Source organism: Arvicola amphibius, chromosome 5, assembly GCF_903992535.2.
Source record: "Arvicola amphibius chromosome 5, mArvAmp1.2, whole genome shotgun sequence".
NCBI classification, from domain to species: Eukaryota; Metazoa; Chordata; class Mammalia; order Rodentia; family Cricetidae; genus Arvicola; species Arvicola amphibius.
The window spans coordinates 49,318,740-49,346,011 of NC_052051.1; the positions used below are offsets into that span (position 1 = coordinate 49,318,740).

The window sequence follows — 27,272 nt, forward strand, 5'->3', positions numbered from 1 at the left end:
CCAGGTTAGTTCTAGCTTGATTCCTCCAAGTCCTGTGTCTGAAGTGTCTTTAGCGTAGGATTTTGCCTTTAAGTTCTGGGAGATAACCAAGGGCAATGCCTATCTATATCGTTTCCTAAGGCTCTTAGACTCACCCTGCCCACCAGATCAAAAGGAGGTTTCCCAGGGTAGACACTGGGGTTTTTGTGAGTCTATGGCTCTTATGGGGAGCATTATCATTCAGTGTTCCCCATTTTATTGTTGTTTGCTCATTCGTTGTTAGTTCCTTGAGAATTTCATCGATGCGTTTTGATCACATTCACCCTGTCCCAGGACTACTCCTGGATTCCTGCTACCTTCCCTACCCACCCAACCTGGTGACTTCATTTTTTTTTTAACCCATCATCAAGCACTGCGTATGCTGCACATATATCTGCTCTTGGATGTGTGGCCTTTACTGAAGGATATTCTACCCACTAGAGGCTTCACCCATAAAGAAAACTGACTTCTCCTCTGCCAGTGGCTATCAAATGACAACAGATCCTTAGTTGGAAGTGTGACTTGGGGACCACATCCCCTCTTCACACTGGCATTTTGTATGACCTATGTGTGATTATGCAGGTCTTAGGCATGGTGTCTCAACTATGCTGAGTTCATACCTGCCCTGTGGTGTCCAGACTACAGTTTCCTTGGAGTCATCCACGTCTTAAGGCTCTTACAATCTCTCTGTTCCTCCCTCTGACATGACCCCAAGCCTTGGGCGAATGGGGTGTGATACAGATGCTTTCTCTAGGACTGAGCATTTCACATCCTCTCAGCTGTGGGTCTCTAACTTAATCACCATCTACTGTAAAACAAAGTTACTCTGATGAGGGCTGAGTGATGCCTAAGATGGAGATACATGTCTCTTCATTTTCTTTTTAATGCCTACTTATTTTAGCTTTATCTTAAGCATAAGCATCTCACTACATTAATTGCCATGTATAGGGCTTGAAACATTGGGCCAGTATTTGAAATTCTATTCCAGCTAGTGGTAGTGCTTCAGGGAAGAGCACACCAAATTGTTATCTGATACAAATGGTCAACCCAGAAAACATACATATATGAGTGACATTATACAGACTGAGCAGGCTGTGTTTAGGGATATATGTATATTTACATATATTTATTTACATAATCAATAGCAATTAATGGAAAAAGAGACCATTAATTTAAAGAGAGAAAGAAGGTGTATATAAGAGTGTTTGGAGAGAGGAAAGGGAAGGGGTAAATGATGTAGTTATATTACAGTCTCCCCCAAAGTTTAAAAAAACAAAAACCCAAACAAAACAAAATACTAGGTTTATTTTCTAAAGTTAAGCATCTAAATTGGCTTCAATTTTACTCACTATTTACTTTTAATGTTTGTTTTAGCAGGTGAAGTGCTAGATGACCTGGGCCAGAAGAAAGAAATAACTAAGGTAGAGAAGACACACATTTCATTCTCTGTTTTAATTTTAAACTGTATATGCTTTTAAGGTGTGACATGTTCCTAAAGGCCTGATTTGCATCACCCATCATGAAACACGTAAAGTATAATACAAAAAGAAATAGATTCACACAGTTCAAAATTTCCCCTAATCTAGGTACCTTGATCACACAATTTCCAAACTGTTAAATTATAGCCTGCTATATCTATGTCCTACAATATATATAAAGATGCATTAATGAGAATTTAAAATGTTTCTTATAGTTTGATAGTAAAGAAAACTCAGAGGAAAACTGGGTACTTATGTAGCTCTACAATGTTGGGGTGTCCTGTGGAATGCCTTTTAAGAAATGGAATTACTACATAAAAGTGCATGGGTATCTGCAAGTTGCTAGAAATTTCAAACAGTTACATTTTAAATAAGATAAAAAAGAGGCATCTAATCCCTTTAAGGACATACTGTCAATGATCAAAGTCATTCCCACTGGGATTACCTCCTTTTAAAGCTTCATAGCACTGCCTGACATGACCCCTCTGGACACCAAACTCTCCATACATGGACTTTTCAAGGACATTCAATATTTATTACATTCAAGATGTAACAAATGCTTACATGAAAAAAGCTAATATAATGCAAACGTGATAAATGGTAGTGGTTATTAAATTGTGTTTAGGTACAGAAATAATCAAGAGCTAGAGTAGGAAGCTGTAGCTACAAAATACTTAAAGCAGAAAATTCTGCTCATTTCTGACTTTGCCACTTCCTCTATAGCTGACCTTGAGAATTCAGATTCTCATCTTAAAATGGGGGAAAATAGCGCTTGTTCCAGACGCTTGTTAGGCTCTCTATGCCCCATAATTCATAAAGTTGTTAGCCTGCCTTCTGGCCCACTATCAATAATATTTATTCAGCATTAGTCATTTTAGAATAAAGCTGATTTGGGGATTAAAGAGCCTGCACCTGGCTGCAATTTTACCTCAGGTGTTGACAAACCATATCTCAGAATGGATAATTTCTCTCAGCCTGTTTTTCTTTTAAAAAGTAGTTAGAAGAGCATCTGTTCTCTTAACTTCAGAATCAAATGCCAAACGATAATACACACCAGTAATAAATTTAGGGACGAATGGTTAGAAATTCCCAAGTTTTGGGTTGTAGAAAAATAATACGTTGTACCCACGGCTTTCTTTGGTGATGTTTAGTGAGATTTAAGGGTGTGCTTACCAGCAGAACACATTGCTATTTTTGCAATAGCAAATGTTAATTCATGAGTATTAGTAGTTCAAAGGGGGCTATAGCAAAACACACACTATTTCAGGTCAGATTTTGCTTTCAAAATGAAGTTAGTCAGGTCAGGACGTCCCATCAATTTAGGTGTCAAAGGGTACAAGTGGAGTTCTGTGACCTTGAGATCAAATGCCAGGGGTGGCATATGGATTCATCTTCTTACTCTGGATGGAAAAGTACAGGTTTCACGGCAAGGTAAGGTCTCTACACTGCTGGGAAATATGACTGAAGATGGCATCGTGAATGCCACCACCTTTGCCATCAGCTGATTCTCAGCTATTGTAACACTCATGCTTAGTATGTTACTGAACTGCAGAAATGTGGATGTGGACCCTACCCTGGGCCACATGAAAGATGTCACTAAAGGCTTTCAGTCCTGGGAGCCAAGGCTATGCAATTGGCAATGCCCCCAAGCAAGTCAAGGCACATAATTGCCTTACCAGGCCGGAAGCACATCATCTCTCCAAGAAACGGTCCCATGGCACTTACAGATGGTGGGAAAGGTTCCTCATTTTCTGTCAGACCAAGCCAAGACAACAGGGTTCATCAGCCCTGGGAGAAGGAGATGGCAGAAGACAGACGGTGGAGAGAAGACTGGACTGAGAAGGCCCAGTGAACCCATGAGTGGAGGAAAGTACCAGCCAACCCTGCTGAAGTGTGTGGAAGCCAAGACTGTAAACCATGAGGATTGTCTTAGGGAGAACATGAAGAAAGGGAATTTCAAGACCCATGAGCAGAAGAGGACCCATAACTACCAGTTAATCTGCTCCTTCATCTCCATGCTGGCCCAGGAAGGCATACTCACCGACCTGGTGGGACAGACAATTAGATTCTGCACCAAGAGGCTGACACTGGTGACTTCACAAGCAGTAGAAGCTGACAGAAATGCTCTCAGCCTTACATGGCCACACACCAGTGAGGGCTGCTGGCCCTGACTCTGCAGCCTGCTCTCGTTGCAAATCCCTTCCCAGGGCCCCTCTTTGTCCCATGTCTCTTTTCCCACTTTACTAAATATTTCAGCCAGAGCCCAGGCCGTGGGAGTGGGGATGAGCTGCATGCCCTGCACCTATGGTCTGGGGACTGGCAGGGACATGAAGTCCCATAATGCAGGATTTTACCTATTGGAGACGTCTGTTTTGGGGTCACTAATCCATCTTGCCATTGTACTAACATGACTGACTTCTTGGCTCTCCTTTCCTCTCCTTGTAATGCTCATCCTGGGGGGCTGGGTCTCTGTGTCACACCAAGGGCCCAGCTGGGAAATTCAGATGGCATTGGTCTCTGGTGCTCCAGCCCCAATCACCAGCCTGCCTCCTGTTGTGAAGAAGCCCAATGTATTCTTCATTCCTCTTGGGACAGCGCTAAGCACAGGGCCCTGGCTGCTCTGCTGGCACTGGGACAGGGTATCTCAGAGAGAGTGTGATGGCAGGCTGCCTGGGTCCCACAGACGTCGTGGAGAGAGGTGTTTGGATCAGGCCAACGGCATGCAGACTGCCCTAGCCCACCCAGGCTTATTGAGGGCAATTGCTACAGACTCTGGGGCTGTTTGATGCCAGTGTTGTGGACCTGGTTCTGATGGACCCCTAACCTCGGCCACCGAGGTTCAGAGAAATCTTAGCCAAGTCCCTCAGTGTTACCAAGTCTCATTGCTCCAGAGCTAAGCAGGGACAGGGTTGCTGGTAGAAAACTGGAACGACTGCCATTCCATCTTCCTTGGCCTCTTGCAAGGTACTCCACGTGGGGGACAGAGTCAAGACAACTAGTTAGGGCTCCTGTGATCCCATAGGACCTGACTGATGCCGAGGAATAGTGGGCGAGCTCAACGCTGCTTCAAGCTTCAGTCCCAAACGTATTATTGTTTTGCCCTCTGCTAGATGGTTTTATGGGTGATCCAAGCTATATAGTGACAGAGAGACTGAGTGTGGCAGCTGCCTCCAGGCAGAGCATACCCTGTAGCTCTGTAGCCCTTCAGCCCCATAGCTCCTGGAAATACTGGATCAGGGAGCGAATAAAACCACGGTAAGGGAGACAGGAGTATGTTGCCAAAAGCACCATTTATTCATCCCGCAAAAGGACGCATTGAAGCTTTTGAAAAACACGAATACATGAAGATCAGCATTCCCCCTAAATTAAGGATGGATGTAAAGGGATTCTGGATATGGAGGGGGTGTGTCCAGGCAGTTGTACTTCAACATCCCTAGGAGATGCAAATGGATTCAAACTTTGAAGCCAAAGAAAAGTCTAGTCATAGTGTGAAACTTGACCGTTAACTGGATACCATTGAATAATGTGCTTGTGATTTCGTCTTTGGAGGGGATACTGAATTTTGGTTACAAAGTAGATGGCGTGTGTTATCAGTCTGGATACGGGAATGCAAGGGGAGGGCCAAAGTAATTGAACGGTTGTAGTACCCTTATAAAGTGAGAGGTTGAGAGATACAATCTGTTTGTGAAGGGAAAGGACCATTTTATCACTTCTAAGACTGTCATAAAGTTCCCTAAAATTACAATATAGTTGTCCTAAAGATGAGGGATGACCACATGAAATCAACAAAAGGCCAAAAGATGGAGATCAGGTTAGAGTTCCCAAACAGACAAAGGTATATGGTGAATGTATTGTGTCAAACTGTTCCTAAGGGTATGAGAACAAAACCCTCCTCACCCCACATAGAAACCAGTAACAGGCCAAAGAAACGATACCACCAAAGGCCATCTTGGTGAACCAAAGGGTTTTATTGGGATATGAGTATTCATAGGAAAATGGGTGAGGGGTTGTGGGAGCAGACTATCTCAGACAGCTGTGTCACCAGAACCCACCTTAGAGTGGTGACAGCTCACGAAAGTTGGAAACCCATACAACCTACAGGCAGCTCAGGATTGGAGAGTGTCCTTTCCAGGCAGCTCAGTGGGTGAGTCTCTTCCAGGCAGCCTGGCTGGTCTCTGCCCCTTTCAGGCAGTGTTTCTGGTCGGTGAGCGTCCTTCACGGCTTATACACGTCTTTACTGCTTATATACTTGTGGAAGGAGGGGGTCTGTTGAATCTGTTTGGTTTCAAGGACTTCCTGAAGCTATTCTGAGTTGTGTACTTGCTGAGTTTTAGATTAATCTTCCTTGTGGGGCGGAACGTTTCTCCTTCTCCTTAACATCCCGTGTCTTTATGAACTTCCCTCTGGGATACACAGCAGCATGTGAAATGGATATTAGAGTTTATATCTTTCAAACAATTTGGGATTAATTAATGGTTGTAGGTTTTTTTTTAAAGTAAGGTGATTACAGCCCCATGAAGAGTACAAAGCTCAAAAATGAAAAGCAACAATGGATTCTTGTGGGAAAAAGCTTGACTCGGTGGTGCTGTTCTCTTACAGAAAAAGGAGGCTGTGGACGTCCCAGGCAAATCTCAGTCAGAAAGAGCGCTTCATTTCTTTGACCACAGTTTGATGGAAGCCATTGAACTGGGGGACCCCAAAGTGCACGAATTCCTTCGCTTGCTTGCTCTCTGCCACACTGTAATGTCAGAGGAGGACGGTGCAGGTAAGTGAAGTGTGCTTGAGTAGGGATCTTTTAAAAAATATAACAAAGATAAGCACTGATATTAAAATGGAAGGATTTCTGAACTAAATAAAGGTAGACTATTCCAAACAGTTTGTTTTTTTATCCTGGATGCTTCTCATAAACAAGGAAATGTTTTTATTTTGTATTAATTTTATTTACGTGTATAGGTGTTTTGCCCGTATGCGAGTCTGTATACCACTTGTGTGCCAGAAGAGGGTGTCTGATCACCTGGGGCTAGAGTTACAGATAGGTGTGAACTGCTATGTGGGTGCTGGGATGTGGACCCCAGATTGTCTGAAAGAGTAGCCAGTGTTCTTAACTGCTGAGCCATCACTCCAGTCCACATAAATACTTTAAAGAAAAAAGATACAGTACCAATTGAAAGTTCCAGGCTGGGTGGTGGTGGTGGTGCACACCTTTAATCCCAGCACTCGGAGGCAGAGGCAGGCGGAACTCTGTGAGTTTGAGGCCAGCCTGGTCTACCAGAGCTAGTTCCAGGACAGGCTCCAAAGCTACAGAAAAAAATAAATAAAAAGAGAAAGCTCCACATATGTCCTTCAACCGGATGAAATGCTTCTTTTGATTGAGCATCACATTTGACTGTGAAACTTCTAGTACCCAGGACAAATGGGTGACGGAGTTGAGTCACATGGCACATGAATGTCTAACGGACATAGAATGAGGATGCATTTATATTAAAACACTGCGGTCATCATGCTGGTCAAGGCCTTTTACATGCTACATGGTTGGTGGAGCTCAGGTTCATAAAATGCACCAAAACAAGCTGGCTTGCCTTACATTTTGACGCTGGGAGGTAATCGATGATGCCAGAGAATCAGCTTCTTCCTTTGAAGTCTAATGGTCTCACCTGTAGGTTTTGTTTCCTTTTGCTACCAAATATTGAGTTAAAATTACTACCCAAGGAAGTAATAAGTGCTGGGTTAACCCATTCTTTCGATTTTAATTGCTTTGAAGATCCACATAATTTTATTTATGGCTTTAATTGATCTTTATAATATTAACACCACAAGGAATTATTATATTCCCTTCTGGGATTTGCCTTAAGGAGGTCTCTTTTATTTCTGCCTTTTGAGCTTATTTCATTTCCCAAACCCTATTTCATTTTAATAGCAATCTGTTTTCCATTAATGTTATGATATTCTTTAGATCTCATTGAGGATATTAATTATACTTAATTTGAAATTTGCTTTTGTTTCATCCAGTATACTGTATTTTATTGAGTGTTTTCTCTCTCTTTCTGTCTTTCTCTGCCTTTGTCTCTCTCTGTCTTTTCTCTTCTCTCCCTCCTTCTCTCCCTCCCTCCCTCCCTCCCTCCCTCCCCCTTCCTCACTCCCTCCCTTCCTTCCCCTCTTCTGCATTTAACTTTTGTGTTGTTCTCAAATGTTTGGTGATTTCTGTTGTCTGTTCCTCTTTGTGTGAGAGAATTCCTGTTTGGTGAATGGCATTTATTGCTTCAGTCTGTTGCTCAAGATTGTATGGATGAAGAAAATCATGTAACTGATCATCTGGATGTGGGGGGTCTCTGTTCTGGGAGTCATGTCACCTATGTTACTGTCTTGCTTTTTCCAGGGCTAGGACAAGGAGTCTGCCAGGGCTCTAATTAGAGACAGAATTATGTATAGGTTCGCATTCTCTTTCCCGTCCTAGTCTGTGGTAGTCTGACGCAACTGCACTCTCTCTCCTCTGGCCTTGGGTCCCAGACTCAGGTCTTGACCCTTTTATGAGGTGGCTTGAACCCAGCCAGTATAGAAAAATATTTTTAAGGATGCATCCATAGAAGAAGTATTGCTTCAGCCTGCCATTTGGAGTGAGCTGGCTGGAGAAGGAGCCCAGTGTCCAGCGGTGCCGAATGGAGCTCTTTAAGTAGTTTTACTAACGAGCCCTCCAAGATTCTGTTCCCATTTGTTGACTGAGTTTGGAGACTATTGGTGCTTTCTTTCTCTCACCTCTGCCTTTGTTTTCTTCTGCAATTGTTTTATTGTTTTGAGCTATGATTTTTCCTCCTCTATCTTTGTTTCTTTATTGATCAGTTTGGCATTTTATCTTTCAGATAGTTCTCACATTTGTAGATTCATTTTCAATTCTGGTATTATTAAAAATTGCTACAACTCAATGCATTGAAGTGCCCAGATCTTCAAAGTACACGCATGCATACAGATGCATAAACATTGAAATTGGGTTAGCTTTGGCAGCTACAAATATCCCTAGAAGTACTGGTTGGATCAAGACATAAATTTCTTCCATCAGTGCAGCGAAGTTGCTCCTGACCTTCCCATTCAGTTTCTAGAAACTCTAGCCCACCCAAGCTCTGCCACGACTTCTATCACTAAAGATGAGTTTGCCGTTCTTGTCCTCCATATAAGCAGAATTGTACAGTATAAACTCTGTGTGCCGTGTTCTGTCATCAGTACTGGTGTCTTAGTTACTAATTTCTTTTTTATTAAAGTAGCATTTCCCTGTATGAACATGCTACAACCTTTTCCAGTTCTCTGTTAATACAGTTAGATTATTCCAGCTTTTGTGAGTAAAGTTGCCACAAAGACTTTTTATGTCTTTTAAAAGTTATTTGTTTAAGAAATTGGAAGGAGGATGTCTAAATACTTAGGAATGGAAATTTCCAGCTCATCATATAAGGATATGTTTAAACGTTTTTAAAAATATTGATATACCATGTTATATCCCCACTGCACATGAATGAGAGCTCCAGCCGCCTGCGCTCCACACTCAGCATTTCCTGAGGTCACTCTTCAGCCTTTCTTGCGGCTGGTCAATGTCTCTTGCCACTCACAAGGATTTCTGAAGAGACAAGAATTAGAAACAGGCATGTTGTTTTCAATGGTTTTTACCGCTTGTCTCCGGACACCACATCCCACCCATGGGGTTATGTTTTGAGGTAATGTAAACTTGTTTTTGTTTCAAAGCTTTTCTTGTGGAATGTGTAGGTCAGGCTCAAACAAATCCATACATGTTAAGGAACTTTCAAAATAAAACTTCACTGCATAAATGTCACTTAGAGAAAAGGAGAGAGTTCACATCTAACATTTGGTTTTAATACTTAAAATTCAGCTCCTAGTTGAGAATATTGCTATGCATATGGCATTTGTTTCATGGGGAAGTTATCTGGAGGGACTGTGGTTTTGCTCTCTGACAGAATGAAGTTTCAGAACAAGAGAGTGAGAAACGCAAGTACTTTAGGGAGAGTTTTTGTTTTTGAGACACGGTTTCTTGCTGTAGGACTGGTTATCCTGGAACTTGCTTTGTAGACCAGGCTGGCCTCAAACTCCTAGAGATCCTCCTGCCTCTGTCTTGGAGTACTGGGATTAAAGGTGTGTGCCACTACCAACTGGTAGGAAGATTTTTCTTTTATTTTTTGTTTTAGTAAATGACATAAGTTTTAATATATTTTTAAGACTTATTTTATTGACTTATATTAGTTTTAAGATTTATTGAAGCTTGAAAATGGCTTGATATATGCTTGACTTTCATGAACATTTAATAAGTGCTTGAGATGAATGCATATTCTATAATTTGAGGGAACTGTGTTCTAAACATATATATCCAACAATATTTTAATTATATTGCTAAAGCTTCTTGTTCTTTTGTTTGTTTGTTTGTTTGTTGACAGCCTACTATTCTGTAGCCCAGGCTGCCCTCAACTCATGGCAATCCTTCTGTCTCAGCCTTCTAAGTGCTCGAATTAAAGGTGTGAGCAATCTTCTGGGTTTTTCTAATGGATTATTTTGACAACTCAGTTTCTCAGCTTATCAAAATATGCCAAGGGCACCAAATAGAACAGCACACTTGTATGATACTTGTAGTTTTGCCAGTGTTTGCTTTATAAGGTCATGTTAGATAATAGTTCAGACTTACATGTTCATTGAATCATAGCCTGTCTGATCTCATTGTCTCCAATAGTCATTTTTGTCTTAGAGGTTACTGTAGTTGACTGGTCTTCCTTCATAGACATCTGTGTACTTAGCTTTTGTTGGTCGTTCTTTGTCTCCCCTTACATTTTGGATACATCTCTTGTATATGATATATCTTAACATTAAAAATAAACCAGTGTAGACAACTCTAAGGGTAAGAGAGCACACGGTTCATTTGCTTATTTGTTGCCACTACACTTAGTTTTAATAATTAAAGCTCAAGTATTGATAACATTTGAAGTTCCTTTCAACCATTTTAGTCTGTCCTACCTTTCCTTTCTTACACTCTAATATTTTTTGTCTTTTCATAGATTTAGTCCTTTTGAAGCCCGCTACTTTGGAAACAATGTATTTTTTTATTATTTTATTTTAGTGGTTAATATCAAGCAAGATTTTTAACATAGTAAACTCATGAAAGCATGAGGTATCTTTTGAGTAAAACAAAGAGCCTTCAGTGGTTCTCAAGCCTGTCCTGGCACATGGAATATTCTCATCATAGTCTCTATTCCTTTAAAAACTCACAGGTGCTATTTTTATAACTATAATCAATTTGTGTGATTTGTTCATATAGTTATCTATCTTATATTCTGTAACATTTGTTTCTTCTTTAATCCATAGATGATGCTTATTTATTTAGAAATTTCTACCTACTAGTGGTAAATTTGCATCTTGCCTATTGCTGGTAAACTATAAAAGAGTCTGAAGTAACTATTTTACCATCCTTTTTCTCTTTTGATTTTTGAGGCAGAGTCTTGCTATGTATCCCGATTAGGTTGGTATTCACTTTGAAGCTCAGGTTGGCCTCAAACTCATGGAAATCTTTCTGCTTTAGCCTCTTACCTGATTTGCTCTTGGACTTGCTTATAAATGTATATTCAAGAATAAATGCAGACAAGTAAGATTTTATTGTTCACAAGGAATAGTATATCCACTAATAGAAAACCCAATTATCAACAATGTATCTTGAGCACTATAAATAGTAAACATGTGTCTACCCATGTAGTCTTTCACATGTTTCCTTCTTTCTCTCTCCTTTTAACTCCACCCCAGCACACACACTATTAAGCAACAAGTCTTTAACATCTTGATTTGATCCTTTATGTTTTGGTGAATTTTTACACATTTGATCTCATAAAATGGTCATTAACACTTAATGAAGGAAAGGCCAGAACATCTGCTTCCTCACTTCTTGTTTGATCTTTCTAACGATCCTATCATCTCTTTCAGCCATAGGTCCCATCCGTATAAAAATGAAAATAGCTATTTAAATAATAATTTCCTCCAAAGGCTTATCCTGTGGATCATGTGAGTTAATGTATTACAATGTTTTAGTTAGAGCCTCTAGTCACTGAAAGTGAAGAGCTAAAATCCATGACCCAAGAAACTTTTATCACAGAAGAGAGGCAGCCTTACAGCTGGATACTTTGGTGGGAAGGACTGCATGGTGGTACGCATGGAGAGTTGGGGTCTCCCAGGGCTTCAGATGATTAGTGAGAGGATGTAATCTAAGAACAGAAAAATTTTTAGAGCTGATGCCAAAGTTGGGTATTAAAGAATGCATTGGGGTTAGCATTGGAGTTATGAACATGAGTTATTACCCTCAGCCCTGAATGTGCTTGTCTCTTTTCATTTTAGGACAGCTGGTTTACCAAGTTCAATCACCAGATGAAGGAGCTCTAGTTACCGCTGCTAGAAATTTTGGGTTTGTTTTTAAGTCTCGGACCCCAGAGACAATAACAGTGGAAGAATTGGGAACACCTGTTACTTATCAGTTACTTGCCTTTTTGGATTTCAACAACGTCAGGAAAAGGATGTCTGTCATAGGTATGTTTGTTAGCTGAGATGATCATTTATCTTTTGATGCTTCTCTAATTTGTTTGTGCTTTTCAAGGATAATTTAACTCCTGGCCATGTGCTATCTTTTCATAAATTTATGAGCTCTCATGATCCTCAACTTAACCTCAAAAGTGTAATAATATGTGCATAAAATTCAACAAGAGCTTATTCTATGCCCAACATTATTCTGAATTCTCTACCCAAAGTAACTGCTTTGTCACAACAACCCTAATAAAGTACATGGTATTATTTTTATGCCCATTTTATAAATAATTAAACTGAGATAAAGAAAAGTTGAGCAACTTCCCTGACTGAATCCACAAAGCTGGTAACGTAGTGGAGTCAAATCCAGAAGTCTGACTGGAGAGCTGCTTAGCTCTGGTTCAGGAGGATCTGAGAGAGCTGCTCAGCCCTGGCTCAGGAGAATTTCTGAATTGTGTAGCTTGTACTGGTTGTTGTGGGCCTCATTGGCCATTCTCATATTGTTCATTTTTTCTGTTCAGCAGCATTGTCTGTTCTCGCATCATTCATTGTGTTTATCCCCTTGCTGGAGACAGTGGTCCACTACTTACCACATCCCATCCAAGCTCCTATAACTCAGCACTAACCCTCAGCACCGTCTCAGTGTCGCAGACTAGTTACATGCTCCTTTTTCCAGTTCTTTTCGATCTCTGAGCAGATTTTTTTTTTAAAAAAATCCTTTAAAATTATCCTTTTTTCTTAGCTTCTTGAAGATTTTATAGAATGTGTTTTGATCATCTCTACTCCCTCTCCCCTCTCCTCCCAGATCAAGTCCTCCTTCCCCACCCACCTAACTCTGTCCTCCCTTTTTCCCTCTTTAACCTATCAAGTTCAATTTGTGCTGCCCATATATTCTTGGGTGTGTGGCCTCCTACTGGAGTGTGGTCAACTTTCCAGGCTCTCCACTCTTAAAGAAAACGGGCTCTTCTTCTCCCAGAGCTATTAATCTCAAAAGTTCCTCAGCTAGGAGACTTCCTGCTCACCCCTCCCCACTGCATGCTGGGATTTCGTCGGCCTTGAGCCCGCACAGGTCTTCTGCTTGCTGACACAACTGCTGGGGGTTCATGTGCGCCGCTGCCTGCTGTGTTCGGAAGATGCTATTTCTCTGTAGTCATCCTCTGTCTTTGCTTCAGACATTTTCTGTTTCCCTCTTCCATAACTATTCCTAAGCTTTGGGATGCGGGATATGGTATAGATGTTCCATTTATGGCTGACTATCCCACAGTTTCTTGTTCTCTGTACGTTGATCAGTTATAGGTCTCTAAGGCAATCATCATCTACTGAGAACAGAAACTTCTCTGGTAAGGGCTATTGCACCAAGATATTCTCCTCACATAGGACACAGAAACCAAACTTAGAGATTTTAAGACACTTGTCTAAGAGTACCACATAGCATATAACATGTTATACAGCCAGTCAGATGCAAAGAAAATAATTAAATCTGGGGGTTGTCTTTTCTAAAGTTCGGCCGTGGGACAAAGCTCAATGGTAAAATGCTTATGTAGGATGCACAAGGCTCTGGGTTCAACCCCTGTGCTGAAAAACAAAAAGGCCACTCCTCAAATGGAACTGGTCTCTTGACTTCTTGGCAGTTCACTTGCTTTTGACACTTCCATATCTTTTAAGTGCTAGGATAATGATTCCCAGAATTTAACTCCTATTAGAGTAAGATGAAGATCTATTAAAGAACAACAGATCACTTGGCTTTGGCCACTGGTGTGTGTTAGTTCACTGGAGGCAGAGTCCCCAGGTTTGCAGTTGTGATGAGTTCCTAGGTAATGGTGATGGTACACCCCAGGGGAGAAACAAGGCGTTAGACTATCATTTCCTCACTGTTAGTCATCAGTTTTCATGGGAATATTTGAGATGTTTCTCAAACCACATCCTTCTTTGTTACTCTCTAAATTCAGAATTTCTCTAGAATCCTGTCAACGTAATACTAAATATCCCCTTTCCAAATGCATTCTAGAATTATTCGCAAATCAAGTGTCTACTATACCACATTTTTTCCCCCATAAAAATTCGATTGTCCTTTCCTCTTAGTTACTAGTATCATCACCTCATTTAGGGGTCTTGTTACTGCTTACTTGAATTATTGCAATGTCTTCAAAATTGTCCCCACTAAAATAACCCTCTATGCTGGCAACCTAAACCATAGACTGATTATGTCACCACTTAAATAATGTTGGCCTTCCAGTATTCACAGGGCAATGCTCCTAGTGTGTCTTGCAGGGTCACATGCAATGTGATACCAACCTATTTATCACTACTTTCTAAACTTTCTAAACACTAAAGTGTCATTACACCTCACTATTCCTGGGATGCACTGCATACTTTTATACTCTGTGTATATATTTTTAATGTAGATATAAAACAATCTTTCCCCCTAGTTACCTTCTGCTGAAAACTCATCTGATAATGTCCAATTTAAATGTCATTTGTTTTTCTTATTTTTCAAGTAATTGTTTCTTACAGTATTCCCCAGAATGCTTTGTTCAGCGCAGTGGTGAGATTCCCTCTCCTGGGGCTCCTGTTATAGCAGCAGCATATAGGCTGGGTGCTAACTGAGGTCAGAAGGCCTTGTCTTCACAGTGCCCAGGGCCAATCACTGGACCGGCCCATAAACTCTATAAATATTCATCAAATGAAATTCTGTGTGGTTGTATTTAGCGGTGGCATTTCATTTGTGTTTTAATAAATAAAGACTGCCTGAAGTTCAGAGAGCAAAACAGCCATGCTGGCCAGCCTTACAGACCAGACTGCAATAACACAAACCTTTAATCCCAGTAGCCACACTAGTTTGTCATAGAAATTGGGTGGTGCAGGCCTTTAATCCCAGCCCTACAGAGACGGGAGGAGACAGCTCTCATGCACAGTCTCATTCTGAGATTTCTGGAGGCAGGATCACCATTTTTGTTCTGAGGTCAAAGTAAGAGCAAGTAGCTAACTGCTTTGCTTTTAGGATCTTCAGATTGAACCCCAGTTTCTCGCTCTGAGTTTTTATTAATCATGCTACATTTTGGCACCCAACTTTTGGGGCACGAATTTATGAGAAAGCCATTTGCCTGAGGCTTTTTAATTACCTGCTCAGGCCAGAGTCAGACCCACCTGGGTTCAGGAGAAAAACTAGCATTCCTAGCTCTCATCTGCCCTAGTTTAGCTTTTGTGCAAAGATGGAAAATACACAGAGTTTGGATACTGTATGTTATTGTATTGACTTTGAATTGTTTGATTGCCGAGGAAGGAGCAACAGTTGCTAAAAGATATTTGATTATAAATGCTGCTGGATTAATCCAACATATATATTTTGAAAATGCCTTGACTTCAAAATTTAAGCCAAAAGATATGTTACTTTGGAGAAGAGGTTTTACTTCTGTTTCCACAGGAAATGAGAGGCTGGGGATTCATTCTTGGTTACAAAAAGTAAGGTTGGATCAGTTTTGGATTCATTCTTGGTTGAGGAAAATAAGGTTTGATCGAGGAAGACTCCCCAATCTCTGATAGGAGCAGATGACCCAGATGATTCAATGTTTTAGAGCACCTCTGTCGCAGTTTCCTCTGAGTTCTGCATCCATGACTACATCCTCATGCATCCTCATGACTGCAGGCTGAGATGATCCTGCCTCACAGAATATTCCAGTCAGGACTTGACCATAACCCTAAATTTTCTTTGAGTTCCTGTAAGATTATTAGTGATCCCTATCAGCAGGAAGTGCCTAGAAAACTATGCCCACATCTCCCCCCCCACATGGATTATGGATGTTTGTCTCTGTTTAGTGTGTTGTTTTCAAGTTGGTATAGAAAATTGTCAGGAAAAAAGATTAACAAAGGAAACTTGATTCAAATTTCTTGTTTTGAAAAGAAAAAGGGGAGGATAAAGATATGATATGGTAAAAGAGTAGATTCTTGAATCTACTCTGAAAAGAAAAAAGGGAAGCTATAGGTATGAGCTTGTTTTGAAAAGAAAAAAAATGGGGATATAGCTATAATAGAATAAAAGTGCAGATTCTTGAGTCTGTTCTGAAAAAGGGAGGATATAGATAATGATAAGATAAAAAGGTAGATTATTGAATTTACTTTTTAAAAGCAACTATTTGTTTTAAATGTTTTACATTGGATTGACTTTTGTATACTGTATACAAATTTTGTATATTGATACAAATTTTAGGTTAATTTTGTTAAAACATACTGTACATACATTTCTAATCTTGTTCAAGGTATTGCACCTATATAGCTCATTTAGCAATGCAAATCTCTAGTCCCTGAAAATTGTTGTTACCAACTGTTTAGGATAGTAAGAAAATATAGGTTAGTAGTTAATCACTTAGTGTAATCGAACTTGTAGTCACATTAGGTATGTTTTTAAGGACAAATGAAGATATATTTTAGACAGGTCATCTTCAAACACTTCAGAGATCTATAGAATATGACATTTAAAATGTTTTAATAATTTAGGTCCTTTTTTTTTATGACAACGAGACATGTATACTCCTGGGAGCCCCAATCTGTTTCAGAATAGATAATGAGCACTGAAGGAACTCCACATGGAGTTTACTTTCTTTGTGATAAAAGTAAGCCATTGGGCAAGAAAATGCCCTTGCCTTGACTGCTGAAAGTATGCTGTCCTAATTAGATAAACAGGACACAAAATATTCTGCTTCACAGAAAAGTCTGTTGGATATGCTAGACCTGCAGGCTGAAGATGGATGCTCCAATGTTGCAGAGGAACTTTGGGTGACTCTACAGGCAGTTAGCTGTTTCTGTTGTTACTCACATTTTCTAGAAGTCATTTGCTTGCACTTCCTTCTTACTCAGTTAATATTATTTTCTTCTCAGGTCTCTGAGGTAGTTGAAGACTAGATAGTTATAGTTATAGTTCCCCTTGTTTACAAGACTCAAAAAGGAAATTCACTAAAGAAATGTAAAGTATATAAGGTTGAGAGATAACAAAAGATAGTTTTGGTTGGTAATGCAAGTTGTGATAGAAAGTAAGTTATATGCAAGACTTTGAAATCACCAAGATAGGATAGATATGGAGTATTTTATTTAAATTTGTAAAATGCAAATGGACTAGACATTGTTGATGTATTTATTGCCTGTATTATATTCTACATAGTTATTGTACTTACTATATATAGTTTTCTTATATTAGTTGTAGCCTTCTTTTTTATTTTAGATAAAAATATTTTATTTGTATTTAAATAAATAAAGCTTGCCTGAAGTTCAGAGAGTAAAATAGCCACACTGGCCAGTCTTATAGACCAGGCTGCAATGTTACACACCTTCAATTCCAGTAACCACACTAGTCTGCCATAGAAATTGGGTGGTGCATGCCTTTAATCCCAGTCCAAGAGAGGATTATAAAATGGGAGGAGACAGCTCTCAGTCATAGTCTCATTCTGAGATCCCTGGAGGCTGAATTGCCATTTTCAGTCTGAGGTCGAGGTAACAGCCAGTGACTGGCTGCTTTCCTTTTTGGATCTTCAGGTTGAACCCCAATTTCTCCCTCTGAGTTTTACTAATTGTGCTTCACATTGTAACTTATAAAACATTTTTATCATTGTATTAAATTAATTCCTACTATGGAAAATGTATGTATCCATACCACGGGTTTGGGGTCTTTACTGGAACATGGTATGGAGAGTTTGTTCATTTTAATTTTTTATGATAACAGGCCACAGGCAGTTTCCACTGACTAAGAAGCACACAGGCTGTCCTAGGTGTTGGCTTAGCATTGCATCAACAGGAGATTTCCTGTACTTAACAACCCCAGGGGAGATGTCAATGGTCCTCAGTTGGCTCAGCATGGATTTCATTTTGCTCTGAGGGTGTTGACAAAAACCTAAGATTGTTATATGGGGAGAAGTTTGACTTTTGCTCAGCATTGGTCACCATTACAGGCTGTGGGGAATTCTCAGTCTAACCGCAGACATCAGATGTCTGCTTTAATGGATCCCATATGGGTAAGGGCAACGCTCAATGCAGAATGGGGCTGGCAGACTTCACTCTGGCTGCTTGGTTTTCAATTGGTGTATTGGGGGGGATTCAAGAGGGATTTTGCTAGAGTAGAAAAGTATGTTTGATTATAGGCGAAAAGCAATGCCAGCCTCCTGATTGTCACGTGGCTTGTTCTATGAGGACAATGTTCTTGTGAGGGCTCAGGCTCTGCTGCTGAGATCTCTTCCTCAGTGTCCCATTGCCGTTTCTTTCCTTTCTTCCTATTCTGCTTCACAGAACTCAGGGAATCTCTTAGTTCTGGGTCTTGTCATGACTTTCTGTTTTAAGACCCTTGGCCAGTTTTCTTATCCGCATGATCTGGTGCAGTTTTTCTTATAGCTTGGCTTGAATTACCTACATGAGGGGAGAAGAGCGCGGGGACACCCACCCCTTTCCAGCCTGTTCCTATTGTCATCTTATTCCCACTAAATAAATAGTAAAGTGTTTTGATGTTATCCTGTTGGAGGCATTCTGATTTTAGAGGATACCTGAGGTGGAAAACATGGGAAGATCTCTATGACTTAACTGATAAACGGATCTCTATGATTCAACTATGAAGGCGTGTAGTCACACTATGAAGTGAAGTTGTGGCCCAGGTAGTTGTTTCACATTGTTGGATCTCCTAGGAAGAAATATATTCCTAATCATATTAATTAATTCAGATTATTGAGTGCCTACTATGTGCCAAAATGTAAACCCAAGCCTACAAAGTTGGGTCAACTCTTATGTGACTTGAGAGTGAGATTTGGTAGAACACGTAGGTGAGATCAGTGAAACTGGAAGTCTACTGATGGCTGTAATTCCTGCATCTGGAGAAGAAAGGAAAACAGCCCTACAAGTAGCAGACTTCCTGTGGGAGAAGGGTAGAAGCTTTATTTCTTTCAATTTTGTGAAGTACGTTTGTAGCTATGATTGACCCAAGAACAAACCACTGAAATGAATGAGCTTTTCCTCACAACAAAGGGCCTAAAAGAGCAGCAAATCAAGGACCAAAAGTGGTATGCATCTAACACCCTGAGGGACTAGGAGTTGGGTGGATAAAGTACAGAGGGGGCCAGACAGGCAGGGAGGGATCCACAACTAAGTTCCAGCAATAGTAGCTTTTCCCTCACCTTCCTGACCAGAGCAAAAGCCTGACAGTGTAAAACAAAGGCTTGGCTGGCTTTCTGTCTTCCCCAATAGGGCTTCCTTTCTGTTGGACCACAAAAGAGGGATTAGGACAGGTTCACCAAGTTGAGGCCCTATTAGTCACCCTGTCTTTGTTCAGACTGGCCAGCTCTAAAGTAGGGGAGGAAGAGCTCCCAAAGATGTTTAAAACCCCCAGCCCTAGAGGAGAGACTGATATTAGGACTTTAGAGTCCCCCTCTACTTGGAATCTCTTCCTCCCTCCCTCCCTCCCTCCCTCCCTCCCTCTCTCCCTCCCTCCCTCCCCCCCTCTCTCTGTGTTTGTGTGTATATTCTTGCTTCTAATAAAAGTCTTCACTGCTTGATTCTGTCGGCTCTCTCTGTGATTTTTTTTTTTGCTGCCTTTTAATTCTTCAAATGGCAGAGAAAACGAACCCTATCAAGACCCCTAGATGCTAACAACTGCAGTGGCTAGAATTCCATGTGGAAATGAGTTGGTATGACAGTGATATTTATTTGAATAGAAGATCTTGAATTCCACACCAAGAACTCCCAACTAAAGCTCTTAATTCTCCTTAGTACATATGGCTTCATTTAAGTCTTTCCACCCTTTTGCAACAGGGAGGTTGGTAGGTCATGTATAAAAGTATAAAAATACTTGTTTCTGAGTTTGAAAATCAAAAACTTCCAGTAGAAGGAGTATTTTTAAATTAATTGAGCAGGAATAAAGCCTACTGACTTAGGTAGTGATTGTCTAGCCAAAGGCCCTGAGTAGTTCCTTTGTTCTTGACTCAACCCATACGTCCATTTCCAGATGGGCTAGCTGGAGTCCCGGGAGAGTCTGGTGTTCACAGATTTCAATGATATAACCTGCTTTTCCAAACTCTCTCTCTCTCTCTCTCTCTCTCTCTCTCTCTCTCTCTCTCTCTCTCTCTCTCTCTCTCTCTCTCCAGTTCGAAATCCAGAAGGACAAATAAAACTTTATTCCAAGGGAGCAGACACTATTTTGTTTGAGAAACTCCATCCTTCCAACAAAGACCTGCTGTCTTTGACGTCAGACCATCTCAGTGTAAGTGCCCCACAGTAAGGTCAGCACAGGAGCCCTTTGCCATCCCCTATGGTACTTGTTAATGGATATCAGCAAACAAGCTGACTTCTGAAATAGAAAGCAGCTGGGGAGCCATTGCCACAAAGGGCAGTGCCAGGGAGTGTCTGGAAATCGGCTGCCACTCAGAGATTCGGCACAGGTGGATAAGCACTGACAGCTGGGAGAGCCACACCGTGGGGTGAGCTCAGGGTCCTTCAGGGCCACCACTTTATGGCTATATTTAGATGGTGAGGGAAAGAGAATCTCTGGAGATAACTAACTTTCTCCTTTAAGGCTTCTTTCACTTGGGCTACAAATTGCGAGTCCCATATGTGTTCTGGTTGTCAACCGACACATTCAAGACTAGTGCAAGTTTCTCCAAAAATTTCTGAAGGGCATAGAGGGGATTTTTGTACCTTTGTTCCCCTCTCAAAGGTAAGGGCCTATGAAATAATAGGACCACTGTGGATTTAAACCTGGTGTCCATGTGGCATACTAATAATTTATTTGAGGTTCTGTTTGACTCCAGCGAAATTTGCAGGATGGTTCAAAATGATCATTTTATCGGTTTTTATTCCTCCATCAAAATTATTGAAGGTTCATGTTCCTTTGTCAAATTTTTTTTTATTATAAACATCCCATCAATTCTTCTAAAAACAAACAAAATGTAAATATTCTGCTTGACTTTTTAAGCTTAAAGTGATGGTTTAGTAATAATTGTTACAAACATAGTTATTTTTTTTCTTTTTAATAGAACATTCTTGATTTTCTCTTAATGTTTTCCAGAGACTGACATGGTTGTTTAGTTTTCTTAATTAAAACAATATTGGAATAATAGCTATATGATTTTTGTCATTACCCAAACACCAAGGCTGTAGACATTTTCCTTTCATATTAAAGTTGAATTTGGTCTTTTTGTTTTCCTTTCTAGTTGAGTTGTTTTGAGGGCAGATCAATTGAACCCGCCCTTCCCTTCATTCACGTTTGTCATTTTGGCTTCTGCATTCTAGCCCTGTAAATCTGTATTTAATCATTGATTTTGGATAGTTTAATGATAGGAAAAGGCCTTGCTCAAATGACCATTCCGGATTAACTGTGTGTTTCATGACTAATTAGATGACCTAAGGCATCTGTCCTCTTTTCTAGTGTTCTCCTCGACTTGATTCACTGTTGTGCGGAACAGAGAGGGAGGCAGTGGCAATGCCCAGCGGGGTTGCGAGTTAAAGACAAAGACACGTCTGTGCAAATAGAAAAGACAAAAGATGGTTTTGAGGCTGTAACTAAATTTTCAGATCAGAAGGGGATGCAGTGATGTTCTTGGAAGATAGGGCTTGTAAATGTGAATGCAATGTCCCCGCTATTACCAACTGCCTGGGTGACGAATTCAGCTGATGTGTCTTGTGGTCTTTCTGGGCTAAAGTGCTTCTCTGCACCATGCACTGGCTTTTCTTTTTTTACTAATTAGGATGCATCATGATTTAGCACATGTCTGATCCCAAAACTCTATCTGCACCATACATCAAGACGACAGAGAAACATGCTTAAAGACTGGCAATGCCCAAAGGAGTAGAAATGGCCATTAAAATGCTTTGCTCATAGTTTGGAGGCCCATAAAATGACCACTGGAGGCAGACATGACGTGAGGTTTTCAACATTGCCCCCAAACTCATATCTATCTATGTTCCTAACTCATGTGGCTGTGTGAGATACATAGGAGCCACCAGTCTCCTACCCCTCCCCCTGTTAGAAGGATAAAGTACCAGAAGAATCATGAGATTGCCAGTTTATCAAGTGGTCTAGTTTACTTGTCTTATATGTCTGGGTCACAGTTCATCATTGGGGATGACAGGGCAGGAATTCAAGGCAAGCACCTCAACCAGAAACCATGGAGGAACACTGTTTGCTGGCTCACTCCGGCTCACTCACTCACCTACCCACAGACTCTTGATCACTAGCTTTCTTATGTAGTCCAGAACTACCTGCCTAGGGATTGTCCTGCCCACAGTGGACTGGGCCTTCCTGCATCCATTAATCAAGACAATCCCCCTAGATATATTCAAAGGTCAGTGTGATCTGGGCAATTCCTCGGCTGAGCCTCCTCTTAGATGACTTTAGGCTGTGTCAGGTTGACAATTAACACTAACTTAAGAAAAGTATGAATTTTCAATATTTAATTACTTATAAAAAATTAACTCCATGAAATATAATTTCTAACAAATAATGCATATTTGAGCTTGTCTGACTTGATAATTGTGTCTTCAAGGTTTCAAAGAAGTTTTATTATTAAACATGAAACTTTAGTGACTATCACTGGAGCAGACTTGAGCCAGCAACCTCTGCAGGATCATGCCGGAGCTAGGGACTTCCTCTGGAGTAGAGACATCCTCAGGAGCAAACCCAAACAACCTCCGAGATTGTAGAGCAACCTCCAGGAGCACTGAGAAACCTCCTGGAATTGAGTGACTTCTGGGGTGACTAGAACAAGGCCCCTGACTCCACCATGAGGAACAACCATCTGAGCTTTGGATCTACCGGCACCTGGAAGAGTGATCACCACAGACATGGCCACAAGTACACCAGAGGAAAAGATGGGTAGACAACAAGGTAAAAACATATTCAACACCACAAAGAACAACACGATGCCACCAGAAACTAGTGGCTCTACAATAACACAACTTCAACACCCTAATACAGATGAAGCAGAAGAAAACAACCTAAAAATAACTTTAGGAGGATGTTTGAGGCCCTGAAAGAGGAAATGAAAAGTTCCTCCAAAGAAATGGAGGAAAAGGCAAATAGAAAATTAGAAAAAAAGTCTACAAATCCCCTTAAAGAAAACCAAGAAAAAGCAATCAAACAGGTGAAAGAAATGATTCAAGATTTGGAAACTGAAATAGAGACAATAAAGAAAACACAAACCAAGGGAATTCTGGAAATGGAAAATGTAGGAAAATGATCAGGAACCACAAATGCAAGCATAAACAGTAGAATACAAGAGATAAAAGAGAGAATCTCAAGCGTTGAAGATACAATAGAGGAAATAGACTCATTGATCAAAAAATGTTAAATCTAACAAAATCTTAACACAAAATATCCAGGAAATATGGGACAGAATGAAAAGACCAAACCTAAAAATAATAGGTTTAGAAGAAGGAGAAGAAGTCCAACTCAAAAGCACAGAAAATATATTCAACAAACTCATAGAAGAAAACTTTGCCAACCTGAAGAAAAGATATGCATATGAAGATACAAGAAGCTTACAGATCACCAAATAGAATGGATTAAAAAAAAATCCCGTTACCACATAATAATAAAAACACTAAACACACAGAATAAAGAAAGAATATTAAGAGCTACAAAGGAAAAAGGCCAAGAAAAATATAAAGGCATATCTATCAGAATTACGCCTGACTTCTCAATTGAAACAATGAAAACCAGAAGGTCATGGTTGAACATTATGCAGACATTAAGAAACCATGGATGCCAGCCCAGACTACTTACCCAACAAAATTTTCAGTCACCATAGATGGATAAAACAAGATATTTTATGACAAAACCAGATTTAGTCAATATCTAGCCACAAAACCAGACCTACCCAAAGTGCTAGAAGGAAAACTCCAACACAAGGAAGTCAGCTACATCCACAAAAACACAGACAATAGATGATCTCGCAGAAGCAAATCCCAAAGAAGGGAAACACACACACACACACACACACACACACACACACACACACACACACACACACACACTAGCATCACCAACAATGAAAACTAAAATAAGAGGAACCAACAATCACTGGTCATTAATGTCCCTTAATAAAAATGGACTTAACTCACCTATAAAAAGACATAGGTTAACAGATTGGATACAAAAACAGAATCCATCCTTCTGCTGCATAGAAGAAATACACCTCAACCTCAAAGACAGACATCACCTCAAAATAAATGGTTGGGAAATTTCCAATCAAATGGACCTAAGAAACAAGCTCATGTAGCTGTTCTAATATCTAACAAAATAGACTTCAAACTAAAATCAATCATAAGTGACAAAGGAGGACATTTCATATTTGTCACAAGAAAAATCTATCAAGAGGAAATCGCAATACTGAATATCTATGCCCCAAATAAAGGGCACCCTCATGTTTGTAAAAGAAACAAAGCTTAAATCACACATTAAACCCCACACACTAATAGTGGGAGACTTCAATACTCCACTCTCACCACTGGTCAGGTCTTCCAGACAGAAACTTAACAGAGAAATAAGGGAAATAACAGATGTTATTATTCAAGTGGACTTAACAGACATCTATAGAATATTCCATTCAAACATAAAAGAATATACCTTCTTCTCAGCACCTCATGGAATCTTCTCAAAAATTGACTATATACTAGGTAACAAATCAAACCTCAACAGCTACAAAAAATAGGAATAATCCCATGTATCTTATTGAGTCACCATGACTTAAAATTAGAATTCAATAGTAACAATAATTTCAGAAAGCCCACAAACACATGGAAATTAAACAGTGTTCACCTGAATCACCAATTGGTCAAGGAAGAAATAAATAAATTAAAGACTTCCTAAAATTCAATAAAAATGACCATACAATGTACCCAAATTTATGGGACAAAATGAAAGCAGCATTAAGAGAAAAGTTCATAGCACTAAATGCCTACATAAAGAAGCTGAGAAAATCCCACACCAAAGAGTTACAGAACACCTGAAAACTCAACCACAAAAATAAATAAATTTACCCACGAGGACTAGATGGCAGGAAATAATCAAATTTAGAGCTGAAATCAGCAAATTGGAAACTAAGAAAAACAGTACAAAAAAATCAATGAGACAAAGAGTTGGTTCTTTGAAAAAACTAACAAAGTAGACAAACCTTTATCTAAACTAACCAAAAGGCAGAGTGGGAATATCCAAATTAACAAAATCAGAAACAAAAAGGGGGACATAACAACAAACACAGAGGAAATCCAGAGAATCATTAGGTCATACTTTGAAAACCTGTACTCCACAAAATTAGAAAACTTAAAGGAAATGAACAATATTCTGGATAAATATCACTACCAAAATTAAATCAAGACTAGACAAGGAAATTAAATAGACCTATAACCACTAAAAAAATAGAAAGAGTCATCAAAAGTCTCCCAACCAAAAAAATCCAGGGCCAGATGGTTTCAGCTCAGAATTCTAATAGACTTTCAAAGAAGAATTAATATCAACACTCCTCAAATTGTTCCATACAATTGTAACAGAAAGAACATTGCCAAACTCTTTTTATGAGGCTACAGTCACCCTGATACCCAAATCACACAAAGACATTACTAAGAAAGAGAATCTCACTCATGAACATTGATACAAAAATACTCAATAAGGTACTGGCAAACTGAATCCATGAACACATCAGAAAAATCATTCCCCATGACCAAGTAGGCTTTATACCAGAGATGCAGGGTGGTTCAACATATGTAAATCTGTCAATATAACCCACCATCTAAACAAATTGAAAAGAAAAACAGTATGATCATCTCAATAGATACTGAAAAAAAGACTTTGACAAAAATTCAACATCATTCATAATAAAGGTCTTGGAGTGAGCAGGAATACAAGAAACATACCTAAACATAATAAAGGCAATGTAGCCAACAGCCAGCAAGATAAATGGAGAAAAACTCAAAGTGATCCTACTGAAATTAGGAAAAAGACAAGGTTGTCCACTCTCTCCATAAGTATTCAATATAGTACTTGAGAGTCTAGCTAGAGCAATAAGACAAGAAAAGGAGATCAAGGGAATACAAATTGAGAAAGAAGAAGTCAAGCTCTCACTATTTGCCTGTAATGATAGTTTACATAAGTGATCCCAAAAATTCTACCAAGGAACTTTTACAACTCATAAACATCTTTGGTAATGTAGCAGAATACAAGATTAACTAAAAACAAAAAATATCAGTAGCCCTCCTTTATACAGATGATAAATGAGCTGAGAAAGAAATCAGAGAAACATCACCCTTCACAATAGCCACAAATAACATAAAATATATCAGAGTAACTCTAACAAAACAAGTGGAAGACCTCTATGACAAGAACTTTAAACCTTTGAAGAATGAAATTGAAGAAGACACCAGAAAATGGAAAGATCTCCTATGTTCTTGGATAGGTAGAATAGTAGGATAGTAAAAATGGCAATCTTAACAAAAGCAATCTACGGATTCAATGCAATGCTCATCAAAATCTCACCAAAATTCTTCACAGACCTTGAAAGAACAATACTCAACTTCATATGGAAAAGAAAAAAAAATCAGAATAGTCAAAACAATTATGTATAATAAATGAACTTCTAGAGGCATCACAACCCCTGACTTCAAACTCTATTACAGAGCTACAGTACTGAAAACACCCTGGTATTGGCATAAAAACAGACAGGAGGACCAATGGAACTGATTCAAAGATCCAGATATCAATCCACACACCTGATTTTTGACAAAGAAACAAAAATAAAAATGGAAGAAAGAAAGCATATTTAACAAATGGTGCTGGCATAACTGGATATCAACATGTAGAAGAATGAAAATAGACCCATATCTATCACTATGCACAAAACTCAAGTCCAAATGGATCAAAGACCTGAACATAAAGCCAACCACACTGAAACCCACAGAAAAGAAAGTGGGAAGTACACTTGAACACATTGGAACAGGAGACCACTTCCAAAATATAACCCCAGTAGCACAAACACCGAGAAAAACAATTAATAAGTGGGACCTCCTGAAACTGAGAAGCTTCTGTAAAGCAAAGGACATGGTCAACAAGACAAAATGGAAGATTACAAAAAGATCTTTACCTACCCCACATTGGACAGAGGGCTGATCTCCAAAATATACAAAGAACTCAAGAAAGTGGTCATCAAAAGAACACATAATCCAATAAAAAGACCCAAATAGAGAACTCTCAACAGATGAATCTAA

The 27,272-nt window shown here is 39.7% G+C and overlaps 1 protein-coding gene across 1 annotated transcript in view; it reads left to right on the forward strand.

Annotated features, from left to right (window-relative positions):
• The window catches only part of Atp8b4 (ATPase phospholipid transporting 8B4 (putative)), a 162,392-nt gene that overhangs the window by 81,683 nt on the left and 53,437 nt on the right, over positions 1–27,272 (forward strand). The window contains 4 exon segments of the mRNA XM_038331376.1: positions 1,396–1,439; positions 6,096–6,261; positions 11,865–12,053; positions 20,162–20,277. Of these exon segments, the coding sequence (XP_038187304.1) occupies positions 1,396–1,439; positions 6,096–6,261; positions 11,865–12,053; positions 20,162–20,277 (515 nt within the window).